At 47.0% G+C, this 16,677-nt stretch overlaps 1 protein-coding gene across 3 annotated transcripts in view; it reads left to right on the top strand.

The window, feature by feature from the left end:
* Positions 1 to 16,379, top strand: part of LOC119170425 (uncharacterized) — a 114,442-nt gene extending 98,063 nt beyond the window's left edge. The window contains exons 1-3 of one of the 3 annotated variants that reach the window (XR_012894397.1): positions 7,782 to 9,003; positions 11,631 to 11,786; positions 15,610 to 16,379. Coding sequence is in view for 2 of the 3 variants with exons in the window: in XM_037421574.2 (XP_037277471.2) it covers positions 8,029 to 9,003; positions 11,631 to 11,696 (1,041 nt within the window). In the remaining variant the exon portion in view is untranslated. Of the gene's footprint in view, positions 1 to 7,781; positions 9,004 to 11,630 lie in introns of those variants that run through there. The other 2 variants (XM_075890393.1, XM_037421574.2) reach the window with 2 other exon arrangements.
* The last annotated feature ends 298 nt before the right edge of the window (positions 16,380 to 16,677 follow it).

Below are 16,677 nucleotides of genomic sequence, written 5' to 3'. Positions count from 1 at the left end.
TCACGGGCTCGAATGCCGGTTGTGGCGGCTGCATCTCCGATGGAAGCGGAACAGCTGTAGGCACGTGTGCTCAGATTTGGGTGAGGATTAATGAACCCCAGCTGGTCAAAATTTCTAAGGACCTATCTATTTATTTATCTATCTATTTATCTATTTTAATATCATATCATGTGGGATAAACGAAAACCCGGCAGGTTAAATTTTTTTTCAGTGAAAGAAACAGGTGCATCCTCGTAATCTACATCCAAATTTGTTCGCTGCAGTGATGGAATCCTTCTTGACATCAGCCCAAACAGTTAGGTGACCGTAATGTGCATGTACACTTGCTTATATATTGCGACGTTTATGGTGATATTTTGGTGCTGTCAATTTTCGTTGCAAACCATTGCGACTCATGAAAATTGTGTACATTCTTTCTTGATTGTGCCCTAAGTTGGGAGATATTTCCGCTGCGCAACAACCATTAAAAATGTAGAATGCGACCGAGATTCCAAACACAATAATGCGTCGTGTGCGTTTAGTTCACATTTCAAATTATTCTATTAAATGTGCTAAGGCAGCCGGACATTACTAGTTTTCTTGCAACATTTATTGTAGCAACTGCCGATAGTACCCTGTGGCATCGTTTATGATGCAACTTCAATCGCCGCTTACGATGGGTACATGTACGTTTCTTGATGCAATCCTTCCGTGGGCACAAACGACGGCTTTCTCTACATACTTCGCTTGGCCCCAATGAATTTTGCTTCAGAGATTCGATCGGTGTGTGTTTCTGGCACTACAATAAAAATGCTTGAATAATGGGTGGCCTTTCACTTCAAACTTCCATTTCGCCTAAACTTGTCTTTATTTTTTCGTGTATTCTAGGGCTGACAGGGCTGCTTGTTTGGCTCCGCAGCCCAAAAACAAAAGCAGTACCTAGAGTACAGCGCCTGCAATACCACTGTCATGACAGGGAGAGAACGGAGATAGAGATAGCAAAATATCATCTGGCATGACGAGAGATAAGATGAAAGACAAAGGTTGGGAAGTTCAGAGCATCGAGATGGGTGCCGACTTCGTTATCGCGTATCCTGTAGGGCCATGTGGCTTTCGTCGGAGTAATGTGACATTACTCTGACGAAGGCTGGTCCACCAGCTGAAAACGTTAAGTAAAGATGCTTCCGGGAAAGTTTCGCCGTCTCTTTCTTGCATACAATACGTCGGGTCCAGCTTGAATAACGTTCGAAAAATCTGATATATATATATATATATATATATATATATATATATATATATATATATAATGTGGCAAAGCCTTCGAACAGTGGGTCGTCCTGTCCAGTGCCTTCTAGTGGGTCGCCCTTTTCATAAGAAGAAGAGCAGCTCGTGCAGAAAGTTGGTCCCCGCATTGACTATTCCTGTCGTGAATCATCAACGAGTGTCGGCCAATAAACGTCTTAATAGTTTGATGGAGAGTGCTGAGAGTGCTGTGCCCTTCAAACATCTTCGGTTCGCATTCGATGCCCTTGGAGCTTCGATCCCGTACCATGCCTTTTACCATGCACAAGGACGCCGCTCAGCAAACGCTCCCTCCTAAGCCGACGCCATGTCCCGGTGTCCCGCGCATCCGCGACCTTCCTGTCTTCACCGGCGCGGATGGCACCGACGTCGAGAACTGGCTCGTCATGTACGAACGCGTGAGCGTCCCCAATCATTGGGACGAGGTAGCTAAACTCGGTAACCTGTTTTTCTACCTCGCGGGTGTGGCCGGAATGTGGTACAACAACCACGCATCTGATTTCCCAACTTGGTCCGCTTTTAAGACCGCTGTCGTCGACGTGTTCGGCCGTCCTGCCGTTCGTAAACTACAAGCCGAACAGTGTTTACGTGAACGAGCACAGCAGACCGGCGAGTCCTTCACAAGTTACATCGAGGACATCCTTGACTTGTGCAAGAAGGTCGACCTGTACATGTCAGAGGCTGACAAAATCACGCATGTTCTGAAAGGCATCGCCGACGATGCCTTCACCATGCTCCTGGCCAAGAACCCTCACACTGTGGCAGAAGTCATTACATTATGCCAAAGTTACGACGAGCTTCGGCGGCAGCGCTTGATGACCCGTCGACCGCCGCTACGTGATGCTGGTCCCTCGGCTTTGTCAGCAGTTCCTGACCACACAACCTTGCTCGCCGAAATCAAGTCATTCGTGCGTGAGGAAGTTGCCCGCCAGGTCTCTTTACTAGCTTTTGCTCCGCCGCAACATGCTCAGCAGCCATCAAGTACACTTCTACCTCCGCTCCACCGAGCCGTTCAGCAGGAAATCGCGGAGGTCGTTCCTGAATACCACCAGCCGCCTCCTGTATCTGCGCCACTCAGCTACGCCCAAGTTGTAGCCAGGCCACCCCCACCGATATCGGTGGCTTGCCCTCTAAGTTACACCGAAACCACCGCGAGGCCCCAGGCATTCGGAGAAACTGTGTCGCCTACATACGTCGACGTCACCCACGTGCCCCGAGTGCCGCTCACCATGCACTCATATCAGCAGCCGGCTCGCCCATCGCGTTCTACGACATGGATGGGACCCGCGAACAGATGGCGCACTGCTGACAATCGCCCCATCTGCTTTGCTTGTGGTCGCGTCGGCCACGTAGCAAGCTATTGCAATCGTGTCCAGCAACCACAGGTCGCCTCGAACTTTCCAAGCCAATCAAACCGCTCTTGTGACCAACCGCCGCCTATGTCTCCGTCGTCCCGCCCCGCTCCGTCTACCCGCCGTTCACCATCTCCGCGACGTCGCTCACTGTCGCCTATACGGCCACGTCCACTCGAGGGCGACCAGGAAAACTAGTCGTCGCAGTCCACGAGGCAAGAGCTGCGACGCTGTCGAACTGCGGAAGCCCTCAGGAAAGCCCATCGAACGTGATAGACGTAATTGTGGATGGCGTTCGTGCATCTGCCCTTGTAGATACTGGAGCTGTCGTATCAGTCATGGACGCAAAACTTAGCCGATTACTGCGCAAAGTGACCACGCCACTCTCCACGCTCTCCCTCCGTACAGCCAGCACCCAAAGCATTCACCCTACGGCGATGTGCACAGCCCGCCTTAAGATTCAGGACGTGATGTATGTGGTCGAATTCATCATAATTCCTTCATGCTCCCACGACGTCATCCTAGGATGGGATTTTCGCTCCCGCCATGACGCCGTCATTCATTGCGCACCAGCTGAAATAGAACTCACACAATTATCTTCTTTGATGCCGGCCGACACTCCATCTGCTGCAAGCAAGTTACTCGTCAGGGACGACACGCAAGTGCCTGCAAACTCGTCCATGGCGGTGCCGGTCTACTGCGCAAGTCTTTCCGACACCGCTGCTCTCCTCTCGCCATCTCATCGTGTTTTCCTCAGAAAAGGCTTGCTGGTTCCTTTCGTGACCGTGCAACTCACTCACGGCAGTACCACCATTTTTGTTGTGAACTCATCCCCGTACAGCGTTACATTGCTGCGAGGGGAATGTCTCGGTAGCGTGGAACACATCAAAGACGAACAAGTTATGGATCAACCTGATGACATGCAATGCTCAAATTCCCGTACGCTCAGTGCAGTTTCGACATCTGCTTCATCATCCGATGATGTATTCGGTCCCTCCATTCCCGACAACCTTACGCCAGGCCGGCGTTCCCAGCTTCTGGGCCTGTTGGAAGAATTCCGGTCTTCTTTTGATGTCGCCCAACCTTCTCTCAGCCGCACATCCACCGTTTGGCATCGCATCGACACAGGCACACAGCCACCACTGCGGCAACGCCCATATCGCGTATCTCCCACAGAACGCCATGTAATCAACGAGCATGTCGACGACATGCTTCGCCGTGATGTTATTCGACCCTCTAGCAGCCCCTTGGCGTCTGCTGTCGTTCTCGTCACGAAGAAGGGCGGTTCTGTGCGGACTACCGACGCCTCAACAAGATCACTCGTAAGGACGTGTACCTACTACCGCGGGTAGATGACGCGATTGACAGCCTGCAAGGAGCAGAATTCTTTTCATCCCTCGATTTGCGCTCAGGTACTGGCATAGGTACTGGCAAGTACCTATGGCTGAGGACGCTCGACTGAAGACCGCTTTTGTCACCCCCGATGCCTTGTACGAATTCAACGTCGTGCCGTTTGGGCTGTGCAATGCGCCCACCACCTTTGAGCGCATGATGGATACTGTTTTGCGTGACCTGAAATGGCACACGTGTTTGTGCTATCTCGATGACGTCGTCGTTTTCGCTCCGGACATCTCGACGCATCTTCAACGCCTACGGCATGTTTTAACGCGTCTGAGTGACACCAGTCTGCAACTGAACCTAAAGAAGTGCCAATTTGCAGCTCGGCAACTGACAATACTTGGCTACGTCGTGTCCAAGGACGGAATTCTTCCTGATCCAGCTAAACTTCGGGCCGTGGCTGAGTTCCCCAAGCCGACATCCGTCAAGGAACTGCGCAGTTTTGTAGGGCTGTGTTCCTACTTTCGGCGCTTCATTCGAAACTTTGCGACTATCATATCGCCGCTGACGAAGCTCCTCAGAAGTAATGGGCCTCTCCATTCGTGGTCATCACAGTGCGACGACGCTTTCACAACGCTCTGTCGTTTGTTGAAGTCACCTCCCATACTCCGCCACTACGACCTTACGGCCCCTACAGAGGTACACACGGATGCCAGTGGTGTCGGCCTTGGCGCTGTCCTTGCGCAGCACAAACCAGGGTTCCCGGAATATGTCGTGGCGTATGCAAGCCGTACGCTTACTAAGTCCGAGACTAATTACACCGTCACCGAGAAGGAATGTTTTGCAATCGTCTGGGACCTTACAAAATTCCGACCTCATTTGTATGGTCGCCCATTTGATGTCACCGACCATCACGCACTATGCTGGTAGTCGTCATTGAAAGAACCCTCAGGCCGTCTCGCCCGGTGGGCACTCCGCCTGCAAGACTACGACATCTGCGGGCTGTACCGCAATGGAAGGCAACATGCTGACGCCGACGCCCTGTCACGCTCTCCCTTGCCTGACGCAATGCCCACAACTCAGCGTTTTACCTTGCCATTTCTTCCATTAGAATTCATACTATTGCTACTGAACAGCGCAAGGATCAATGGATCGCCTCACTGATAGACTTGCTGGCTGATCCATCTACTCCATCCACCCACGTTGCGTCGTCAAGCCCACCATTTCGCCGTTCGCAACGACCTCCTTCACAGGCGCAATTACAACGGTGACGGCCGCCAGTGGCTACTAGTCATACCTCGCAGTATGCGCTCTGACATATGCGAGTTCTTTCATACCTATCCGCATTGTGCGCACTCCTGGGTATCGAAGACTTACCACCGCATTCGCCAACGGTACTTTTGGCGCAGCATGTACCACTACGTACAGTAATTTGTTTGTTCCTGCATACATTGTCAGCGCCGAAAAGCTTCAATCCACCTGTCACCGGTAGGTCTGCAATCTCTACCTTGCCCTGCCAGGCCATTTTGGCGCGTTGGCATCGATATGTATGGGCCACTTCCACTGACGTCGGCTGGTAACCACTGGGCCATTGTCGCTGTGAACCACCTCACGCGATACGCCGAAACGGCCGCTCTCCCCGCGGTTACAGCGAGCGATGTGGCCTCCCTCCTGCTCCCCCGATTCATTTTGCGACACGGTCCACCCCAGGAACTGCTCAGTGACCGAGGCCGCGTCTTCCTGTCTGAAGTCGTTGAAGCCATTCTTAAGGAGTACAACGTTGTTCACCGAAAAACTGCTGCTTACCACCCACAAACGAATGGCCTCACCGAACGCTTCAACCGTACGCTCGGCGACATGTTCTCCAAGTACGTCGCCGCCGATCACAAAAAATGGGATTCCATTCTACCCTTCGTCACCTAGGCATATAATACCGTCCCTCAGAGCACCACTGGCTTTTCAACTTTCTTTTTATTATATGGAAGGCACCCGTCGTACACCATCGACACGATACTTCCGTACAAACCAGATCCGTCTGAGTGGACGCCTATTTCTGCTACAGCCAAGCTTGCTGAAGAGTGTCGAGAGCTTGCAAAGACCTTTACTGCGCACGATGAAGAGCGACAAAACAGAATTCGCACTGACGCCAGCACTACTGCGCCCACGTTTTTTCCTGGAGCACTCGTCTGGCTCTCGATCCCTACCACTGCAACTGGCCTATCTCCAAAACTATTGCCAAAATACGAAGGCCCCTACCGTGTCGTAAAATGCACTTCCCCTGTAAACTACTTGATTGAACCAATCGAACCATTTTCAGACTTGCGCCGTAGAGAACGCGACATTGTTAACGTGGAGCGCCTCAAGGCCTACCATGACCCGCTCATTCTAACCACCTGTTAGGGCGCCAGGCGGCTTCCTTTTCGTACCCGGGGTATTTGTGGCAAAGCCTTCGAACAGTGGATCGTCCTTTCCAGTGCCTTCTAGTGGGTCGCCCTTTTCGTAAGAAGAACAGCAGCTCGTGCAGAGAGTCGGTCCCCGCATTGACTGTCGCTGTCGTGGATCATCAACAAGTGTCCGCCAATAAACGTCTTAACAATATATATATATAAGGGATAGAAGTGTATACCTAAGGGCTCGTTTTCCCGTGTTTTAACACAATATTAATGAGATCTAACAGACAGTATTGCCAAGGAATGTACAGGGGAAGTTAATAGAAGCAATGGAATGTAAATGAGAAAAAAGAAATGTGGATGAAAATATAACCAGCCGTGAGCAGGATCTCATTATTATTAGATCTCATAGTTATATATATATATATATATATATATATATATATATATATATATATATATATATATATATATATATATATATATATATATATATATATATATATATATATATATATATTTATATATATATTTATATATATTAGATTCGTCTTTACCTAAAGTTTTCAGCAGGTGGACCAGCCTTCGTCCGAGTAATGTCACATTACTCCGACGAAGGCCACATGGCTTTACAGGATACGCGATAACACAGTCGGCGCGCCCTTCTCGATGCTCTAACCTTCACGCCCTATATATAAATATATATATATATATATATATATATATATATATATATATATATATATATATATATATATATATATATATATATATATATATATATATTCAGACAAGTGTCAGCAGCCACAGAAAAAGTACTTCTGAAAGCAGCGAGCAAATATTTTATTGATGTTATTTTCAAGGACTTTCGGGAAAGTTTTCTGAAAAATCCTGCGTACGGCTAAACTGATCAATATTCGGAAGAAAATCAGCGCCCGCCAAACTGGAAACTTCCCAGTGTTTAGGCGATGAGGCAGATAAACAAGTCCGTGCAGAAAAATGCTCGTCACGCTTCATTTCTTATATAGCCAAGTAATACCGTCATATCAAGATTAAAACACTGCCCTACACGGTTACACGACATCGCGCATTTAGAGAAAACGATATGCGCTTGTGGGCTACACTTTGTAAGGCGCACGCTATATAACTTTCTTTCTTCCCGTAACAGTAGTGCAGTGTTTAAATTAAATACAGCCAACAATAGCTCGAAGACTCCCTTTGCTAGCGTGAGTGCAAGGCAATCAGAGAAGCAACGCCGCTATGAAAATCTACCGCCCCCGATAATGCGACGCTCTGAAATACTTTTCCGGACCGGTGATAACGTGTGGCAGTTTCCCAACAAACGTTTGATAAAGCTCGCACAGGCACAGGGATTCGGTTTGAGATAAACCGGTGTGCATCGCGGTAGCGTATTGAGCACTGCAGAGGCCGAAGGAGAATCTGAGTCCTGCTTCAGCGGCCTAAGTGGGTTTCGCAGTCGCCGCACGCTTATCTCCTGCGGACTCCGCATCTCGTTGAACGCAGTGGCTGGAACGCATATCGCCAGTTCAGGAAGTCGAGTCTCAGACCGTCGCCACGCTTGCCGATGAAGGCAGGTTTCAGCGACTCCTTTTGACGCGACCGAGGCCTAGCTACAGCGTTGAGCAGTTATTGCAGTGAAGGCCGCGATGGGGGAGAGCACAGTCCCATCGATAGATTCGGGTGTCAGCTGCTCTGAAGAAGGCCCTATCAACTATGTCGTGGATACCTCCACTGCAAACCTTCGTGCTACACTGTCCTCGCAGCATCGCGGAGAAAGAGACCTTCAAGCGGTAAAAGCTGGTGCCTTTCAATTTCAGCAGGTTGCCGTTTACGCCGTTCCGTTCCCCCCTTCTGCGGTATCTGAGGAAAGCGGCAGCGATGCTCCCGGATCACTGGAGAGGGAAGCTGACGTTAACGAGCAGCAATACGCAAGTCCCGGCGGTCAAGCTCCTGAGTCTATGACGGCACTCTTCCCCAGAATGGAAGGTCCTGTAGCCCTGGTATTGCTGTGCTTGTTTGTGTTGGAGCGACGCATCGCTTCACTTGAGGCAGCCATTGAAGCATTATCTACCAGAGTCGGTGTGCCTTCGCCAAGCATTAGGTCACCAGGTACGTGCCCCTCCACCGAAAGTGGCCCGGCAAGTTCATTTGCTGCACAGTCCCAGTCATCTGTATATCAAGTGGCCTCAAATGATGACGACATGTGTGAACGGTCAGAAGCTCTTCTCGGCACAAACACTATAAAAAGCGTAAATCCAAATTGTTGCCGGTGTCCTTGTCACCGCGATTTTCGTTCCCAAGCACCACCTGAAAGGAAATACAAGCAAGGACCTCCGCGCGTCCCCGATCATCGAGGTGAACAAGCACCACCCAGGGGTGAAAGCACATTTTGTCAACCAAGTACAGGCAGTCTATCTGCCATGTATAATTCAAATTTGCATGAGCCACGAAGCAGGCGTCACCAAGGTGTTCACGAGGGACATTTGCATGATTCGACTGCAGCCGATTCTCGTTCAATCACTTGGACGCCTAACAGCCTTGCCCTTCTGGCCAGCCGAGCCTTCGAGCGCGGACACGACGAAGAAGTGTTCAGTCCCGTGTCTCAGATAGCGGGATATCAGGTGAGGCTGTACGCACGATGCGCAACTAAGGGTGGTTGTTCTGTGCTCTCGTTTTGTGCTCAAGTGTGCGTTGGTATGAAGAACAGAGGTGTTTCGCGTCCTTTTCGTGGCACACTGAAGTTCACCATCCACCACCCTACGTGTTCAGCCAAAAGCAAGGTCTACATTGTGCCGGTTTTGCACGAGGAGAGGAATTCTCTAACGAGTGATCTTAGTCAAACGATTTGCCGCCTCACTGGTTTTATTCCAGAGACGATTCTGCGCAGTGAAGGACTCTGGGTGGCTGGAACTCTTCGTGTTTCGCTTTGTGTTTGCACGTAGCAACTGACAACTTTTTGTTTGCTTTGCAATGCTTGTGTTCCTGTGACATGTAGTTTGTTCAAATGATGCCCATTTATCGTTAAGAGAAGTTGAGTTTAACTTTTGCCATGTGGAGACAACTGCCTAAATGATACCTTTCCCCTGCACCCGCCCTCAAAGTTACAATGGTAAAAAACGCATTTTTTATATTTGCCTCAGTCCTGAGAGAAGGGGTTGCGTTTCACCCGTTTAACTCAATGCACGTCACACTAGAAACTTTTTAGAATTAAGCTTCCTGTTCAACAAGCAATGATGATTCCTCAAATTGTCCAGGTGGGCACACCTGAATGTTTTATTTTCATTAATTCATGCTACGTTCTACTTCTACAAGTGATGTAATACTTAGACTGTTATTTTTTACATGAAGTGTAGTTGTCTTCCCAGTACAGTGGTGTTCATGACGTTACTCGAGATGGTTTACGCTGGCAGAGTTGGCCGGCAACAGCTTCATAAGAATGTCTTCTCACATATAGTATGTCTAGTGGCAAAACATGAGAATGACTATGAATTCACTATTGGGTGTTATCTTGTATCGTTGCTGTATGCAATCCATGTCAATTACTTTGCTGTATTATTCATGATTGCAATTTTGAATCTATTTTAAACCCCCCGCACCTATCCAATAAGTCCACGTGAAAATATATATTATTCAGAAAAAAATCAATGTGTAAATTTTGTCGTTGCTGTAAGCATGAAGTGTTTTTGTTTTCAAACGTATCTCTTTGCAAAAGGCACGTGCGACGAAGCTGGTGTTACAGCTACTCAACTTTGAAAGCTTGCGACTGACTATCGAATATCACAGGGAATACTTGCATTAGTACTGTTTCGGCTTCAGTTACAGTTATGGCCTGTGAAACTAGCGCCATTCCAGCCAAACGCTTTCCAAAAGGATTAGTTCTGGGCAAGTTGCTGCATTCTTGGTGCAGATGACTGAAGCGAAAAAAAAAACATTTCGTGAAACAGGAGGAGCAGAAGCTGGCGCTGTTATTTCTTCTCTCCTGCTCCTCCTGTTTCACGAAATGTTTTTTGCGCCTCAGTCATCTGCACCAGAAAAAGGCTGTTTCTGTGGGTGTCAATTGAAGTGCCGAAGCTGTGCGATAATAAAAATTGCTTAGGAGCCCATGCAAAATTTGCTTCGAGCTCAGTGCTTAGGGCTTTAGTCTCGTCGGTACAGATAGCAAAGTTTTTTTTTTGCGTCATTTTATCATAGCCGCCAAGAGTTTTTTTTCTTTTTTTTTTCAAGTAAAGACCTTAAACTTCTCCCAGTGTTATATGATTTTCTCGGTCCTAAACGAGCCGATTCCACTTTATTTTTGTGAATTTTTGTGTTCACCATGCCAGCTATATTTACCAAGTATAAATGGCACACCCTAATGCTTGGTATTGGCTTTTATGTCCTAGCTGATTCTTCGCTTCTTCACCTCTTCATGACATTAACAGTTTATGCACACTTTCATTTGTTTACCATCGACAGACGTAACAGACATTCTTGCTCGTTTTCTGATGCATCACTCTCTTTTTATCTCTTACTGTTGCTATTTTTCAGCACGTCTGAAATGTCATCTGAAAATCTTTATTTTCATTTGTTGCAAGTGTAGTCGTTTAAATACATATAAGCATACGATAAACAACGTTGGAGTTACTGAATCTTCCTGACAGGCCTCTTTTTTGACCGCCGTTTTCGGCTTTCTTTGTAAAAAACTGTACCTTATTCCGCCCGCTTGGAAGTACATTCTGATGTTACAATTAAGCTTGCAGTGCTCCAAACAGTGTTACTTCCTCAAGTTTTGCAGGTAGACACAAGTGAATGTTTCTTTCTCAATAATTTATTCAGTGTTCTATTTCTACAAGTGATGTAATACTTAGACTGTTATATTTTACATATACTGTCTTTGTCTTCCCAGTACAGTGGTGTTGGTTATGATGTCCATGCCGTTACTCGAGATGAGTTTACGCTAGCAGAGTGTGCCGGCAATAGCTTCGCATGAATGTCTTTTCGCAAGTAGTCTGTCTAGCTATAAAACATCCGGATTACTATGAATTCACTATTGGATGTTTTTGTGTGTGTGGTCTTTCGTTGCTCTACGCAATTCATGCGAATTACATTGCTGTATTATTCATGCCTGTAACTTTAAATGTATTTTGAACCCCCTCAGTACCTCTCAAACTTATATTGTTCAGAAATAAATAAAAAATAGGTCTATAAAGTTGCCTTGCTGTAAACGTAACATGTTTTCTTTTTAATTTACGAACGTTTACCTTTGCAGGAGGCACACGTGACGATGACGATGCTTCGGGTACTTGGCTTTCAAAGTTTGCGAGTGACCGTCTAATGTCACTGGGAATATTCGCAAGAGTACTGTTTCGGATGCATTTACAGTTACGGGGTCTGAAACTGGCGCCATTCCAGCCAAAGACTGTCTGTGAGTGTCATCTCAAGAGGCAAAGTTGTACAATTATATAAATGGCTTAGGAGCACACGCAATTTGTTGTTCAAGCTCAGTGCCTAAAGCTTTAGTCTTTTCAGTACCGCTATCAAAGTTTCTTTCTGCGTCATTGTTATCATAACCACCAGAACGTTTTTCTTTAAATAAAAGCCTAAACATCTTCTAATGATATATGGTTTACCAGGTCCTGAACGAGCGGATCGCACTTTCTTTCTGCAAATTTTTCCCACAATCTCAGCTATGTTTTGCAAGCCTCAACAGCACGTCCTAACGCTTGGTATTTATTTCTACGTCCTAGCTCACTGTCCACTTCTTGCCATCTGCATGACATGAACCATTGATGTACCCTTTCGACAAACGTATCAGCCACTCTCGCTCGTTCTCTGAGACATTGATCTCTTCCTATCACTTACTGCTGTTATCATTCAGCACATCTTAAATCTCATCTCTAAGTTTTTATAGAATTTGTTCCCAGAGTAGTCGTTCGAACACATTCAAGCATGCGGTCAACTGCATGGGAGACACTGGATCTTTTTGACAGGCCTTTTTTTTTTTGGTCGCCAGTTTTTCAATTTTTCTGTGAAAAATTTTACCTAAATCTACCCGCTTGGAAGAACATTCTGATGCTTTCTTAACAAGGGATAACTACAAATAAATAACGAGGAATATGAAGAGTTCGTCTTCAGCATTTTGCTCATCAATTGTCATGGCTCTGGCTAACAGAGTTGAAGATAACTGTGACGAAAACAGCAGATCAGTGCTAGTACATACCGCAAGCGGCGGCTGTGGTTACCTAGAGGGATGGTGACATATATGTAATGGCGAATTCCACTGGTAGATCCGGAGCGACCGCCGAAATCTTGGAGCGAGCATTCGGATTGCGCCAAGCCAGATCTGCGAGTGGAACACGTGAATGCCGCGTCTGAGATCGCGCCGGAAATTGTTTACACATACGTCAGTAACCAGTCCTGAAATCTTCCTCGACATAGCCGATTGTCTTCCGTCGAGACTTCGGCCATGCACACGGCGAGAAGGCACGTGTGGCTCGTCCTTGCTGCTGCTAGTAGTGCCCTCGCTGTCGCTCAAAGCAAGAAGCAAACCAGCAGCAGCACGTCCAACAGCATCAAACAATGCCAATTTAGAAATGTAAACCCGTGCAGAGAGCACCACCTCGAAAAAGAAAAGAAAACGCTCGAGGCAGCAGCAGGCAGCAGCGCTACCCTAGTGCGCCGGAAATGACAGCAGCGCATTCTCAGAGTTCCGGCGAAATTCGTCTCTGCAAGACAGAGCACGCGCAACGCTCCGTCACAGAGTTAGTTGCTCTTAATCTGCCTGGGAACACGCGAACTTGCTCCGAATCGGCCAGTGGAATGCAGAATCTTGACCAAAAAAAAAAAACTTGCTCCCGCTCGACGAGTGAAATTTGTCATAACTTTGACTGGTTCCCCAACGCCTCAAGCAGCTATCCAGTTTTGTTCATACATTGTTCTCATGTAGAAGTGTTGCACAGTCCGTAAATTTTCAGTGCAAGAAGCGTACCTTTTCGTGTCACTATTGCGTATAAGCATTTTCTTTTTCAAAAGTCAGTAGTGTGCCATGAATACTTCTAGGTAGTGTACTAGTTAGTGTAACATAAATATATCTAGGTAGTGTACTAAACCCATTAGGTATACTGTACTATACCAATTCGAAAATAGTCGCTTCGATTGCAGCCTGCTTTCCGTTTCTTGAATGCACTCCGAAGTAAAAAACGCATTGTTGATACTTCTCTATATTTAATTATAGGTTTTTACCATTGCGAAAAAATCGTGTGCTTAAAAACTATTAAAAGTGAGCGTAAAGATGTCAGTTATGTTTGGGGCACGCGAAAGATGGCCAGTCGTTAGACAGCACCCGACAAAAAGGTAATTAATAAAAGAGGCTGCCCAGACGCGGACTAAGCCGTTCTCCTCGGAACGCGTCTTTGTCGTCGAACCCCGTGAGCCTTTGTTCACCGCACCTGGTGCTGGCGAATCACCCGCACGGCGGTAGTGCTCTCACAGTGAGCCAGACTGAGAAATAAGTGGTCGCCGTCGCAACACGGCGCCCAACAAGATAATCTGGCGCCATGGTGTAAGAATACTTGTGGATATGCAGCAGAACCGTGTCTACTAACGCCAGACCGCCTAATGGCCGTCCAGACAGGCTTGTTGTCACACAAAAGTATCATTTAAGCTGTACGTCGTTGAAATGACGGAGTTCTTCTTAGCCGATGCTCGGAGGATAGCAAAGTGTGGGAATGCAGAGGCGGAGACCCATCTCTGAGGAAAGGGCAGTTGTTTGCTGCATTGGTGGAGCATCGAGTAGGGGTTCGTTCCACAAGGCTGTCTCAGATGAGACGGGAGGTATCTAATGAAGAGAAATGAAAAGAAGAGGGTTTTGTGCGGGAGAACGAGTTCGGGAAGCGGAAACAGAGGTCGTGCTTAGCGCAGACTCTCATACAAGGTTAATACTGCATCGAGAAGTTGGTGTGTATGTGTGGAGTATAAGAAGGTCTCGGCAAGTAACGCTGACGTTGATATTAATACAGGCCAGTGCTTACTGTGCGGTTGGTTTAGTGGCCACCCCGGCATTTGTTTGTAAATGGGTGTCAGTGTGTAAATAAACCGAAGTTTGCCATGAAGTCAGCAAGCAGTCCAGTCCTTCAATATGTCGTCGTGATCATCTGAACCACCGGGATTACATCCATCATCCCAATCTTAACTATGTCGTTCAGCCGCGAGTAATATTCATCTGTGATAAGGCAAGGGTGTTTGCTGTAGCTGCTGCTTTTGTCGTGTAATATAAGACTAAATTGAGCGTACACGTCACCATTTACTCTAGTGTTCCATAAATGCATAAATGGGAGCACGCAGTATTGTTTTGGTCGTGCACGTTTTCCAACAGCTGCTTGTACAAAATTAAAGCCGTACATCTAGTGAACAGTGAAACTGAAACGTTCACACTGGCTTCAAAGTATTCTGTTCTCTGAGGTGTGGCCAAGGCTGCATTTTTGTGCAATTATTGGCGACATACCGCAAGAGACATGACAACGCCGGTTGAGGAAAGGGCTCCTAAGAGACAGAAACGTTTGACAGATTGAAGCCCTGAACATGCACTGAAACAAACAATCAAGGAGCTCAGCTTGTACCCAAGACAATTAAAGGAAAGGGCTAGTATTATCAGATATGCATACATATTGACGTGTTGATAGTTATGAGATGACTCTAAATGTGAATAAACTATATATTGTTGTTCTTAAGGGGCAGTTTTCGTAAAAACGCTGTCTATGTATTGTGTTTTATGTAGACGTATTTCTGTCTATTTATTTCGCGAGCATAAGTGTATATTGTGATCCTCTAATTAGGTAACTCTCATAAATATATCCGTAAATCCGAAAAACTGCAAATACAATGATGCGTCATGTTTGTTTTTTGTTTTTTTTTTTGCTTGTGAATGCATAACAGGCGAACCTAATTGTCTGTAGAAACGAAAATCAAAAAGTTTGCGAAGCTTTCGGAGGCGCAACATGGTGCCATTTTTCTACGCATTCGCTGACTCCTAACAGATCTAACTTTATATAAAAGTATGGGTCTAATTTATACTGTTCTGTATGCCTACAACTTACAGCAGTGCGTGTTTCGCTATCCACCCCTAAGGCGGAAAAAAAAAAGTTTTTTTGCTATGAGGTGTTGCTCACGTGCTGTGCAACCGTGTCAAGAGGTGATAACTAGAGAGACAAAAAAAATGTTCCTCTTTGATTTGCTCTTCGAGTGGACAGGTGGAAAAATCGAAGGGAAGCTGCGTGAACAAATATATCGACTGACGCCGGCCTCCTTATCGCATCTTCCGCAAGGCTCGACGAGAAACGTCTTTGCGGCCGAAAGCCGGCTGGTGGCAATCATGCATCTGCGGCAAGTTGACGGTCGAAGTGACCTGTACAGAATTACTCTGAGGAGCTTTATTGTAGCGTTACCTACACTTGCCTCGCTGAGCCAATTTCGCCGGGCACTGGTCTGCGCATGCGCAATGATACTCCGCCGCCGCAGCGCGCGGTTCGCCGCCGGTGTGCGCGCCTTTCGGTTCGCTGCGCAGACGATCAGTGGTGTCATGTACCGGAGCCGGCACCTCCCTCGCACTCGGCCGCCGCTGGTGTGCGCTTTCCAGAGAAGGGAATGAACAAGAGGGAAGGTCGAAGGTCAACTAGGCACATGCTCAGTTTGCTACCCTACGTTGGGTGAATGGGAAGGGGGGCATAAAGATGGCACGCAAACAAGTGCCTTGTATTAGCAAGCCCTCCGTGGCTTTGTCCGAGAAGGATCTCGGATTCCTTGAAGGTTTCGGTGCGCGTAGGCAGTTATATAATCTTTACCTTTCTGTTTCATTTTCTTATAGATTTTTTCTTTGCCGTTTTTCTGTGATTTTGTTTTTGTGTTTTTTGCCTCTGTTTTCCTCTTACTCATGTTCGTTGTGCCATATGGTTTTTATCACATGGTTACTGTCTCCTCTATATATTTTCGTGCTCTGCGCAATAAACTCAGTTGGAAGTTAGCGCTCGTGTCTTTCTGGTCCTTCTTGTCTCTGTGTCGTCGTTTTGTTCTCGCACTATAACTATCGTCATGCTATACCAACTAGCCCAAGCTGTCACACTTCTAAGTATTCTGTGCCTTGACTGTGGCACGTAGTCATGTTCTTGCAAGACACGCAATTCATAATAATCATGTTTGCACCAGTCACATGCCTTCGTCATCCATTGGCGTCACGTAATACTGAATTGGGCTTATGTAAACCTAGCGAAACGGCCGAGAGCGCATCATGAGTGTGGCATGTAGTCATGTTGTTACATAAC

Source organism: Rhipicephalus microplus, chromosome 3 (genome assembly GCF_043290135.1).
Source record: "Rhipicephalus microplus isolate Deutch F79 chromosome 3, USDA_Rmic, whole genome shotgun sequence".
Classification (NCBI taxonomy): Eukaryota; Metazoa; Arthropoda; class Arachnida; order Ixodida; family Ixodidae; genus Rhipicephalus; species Rhipicephalus microplus.
Note: the sequence above shows the minus strand (reverse complement) of the source record. Positions and strands in the feature narration are given on the sequence as shown.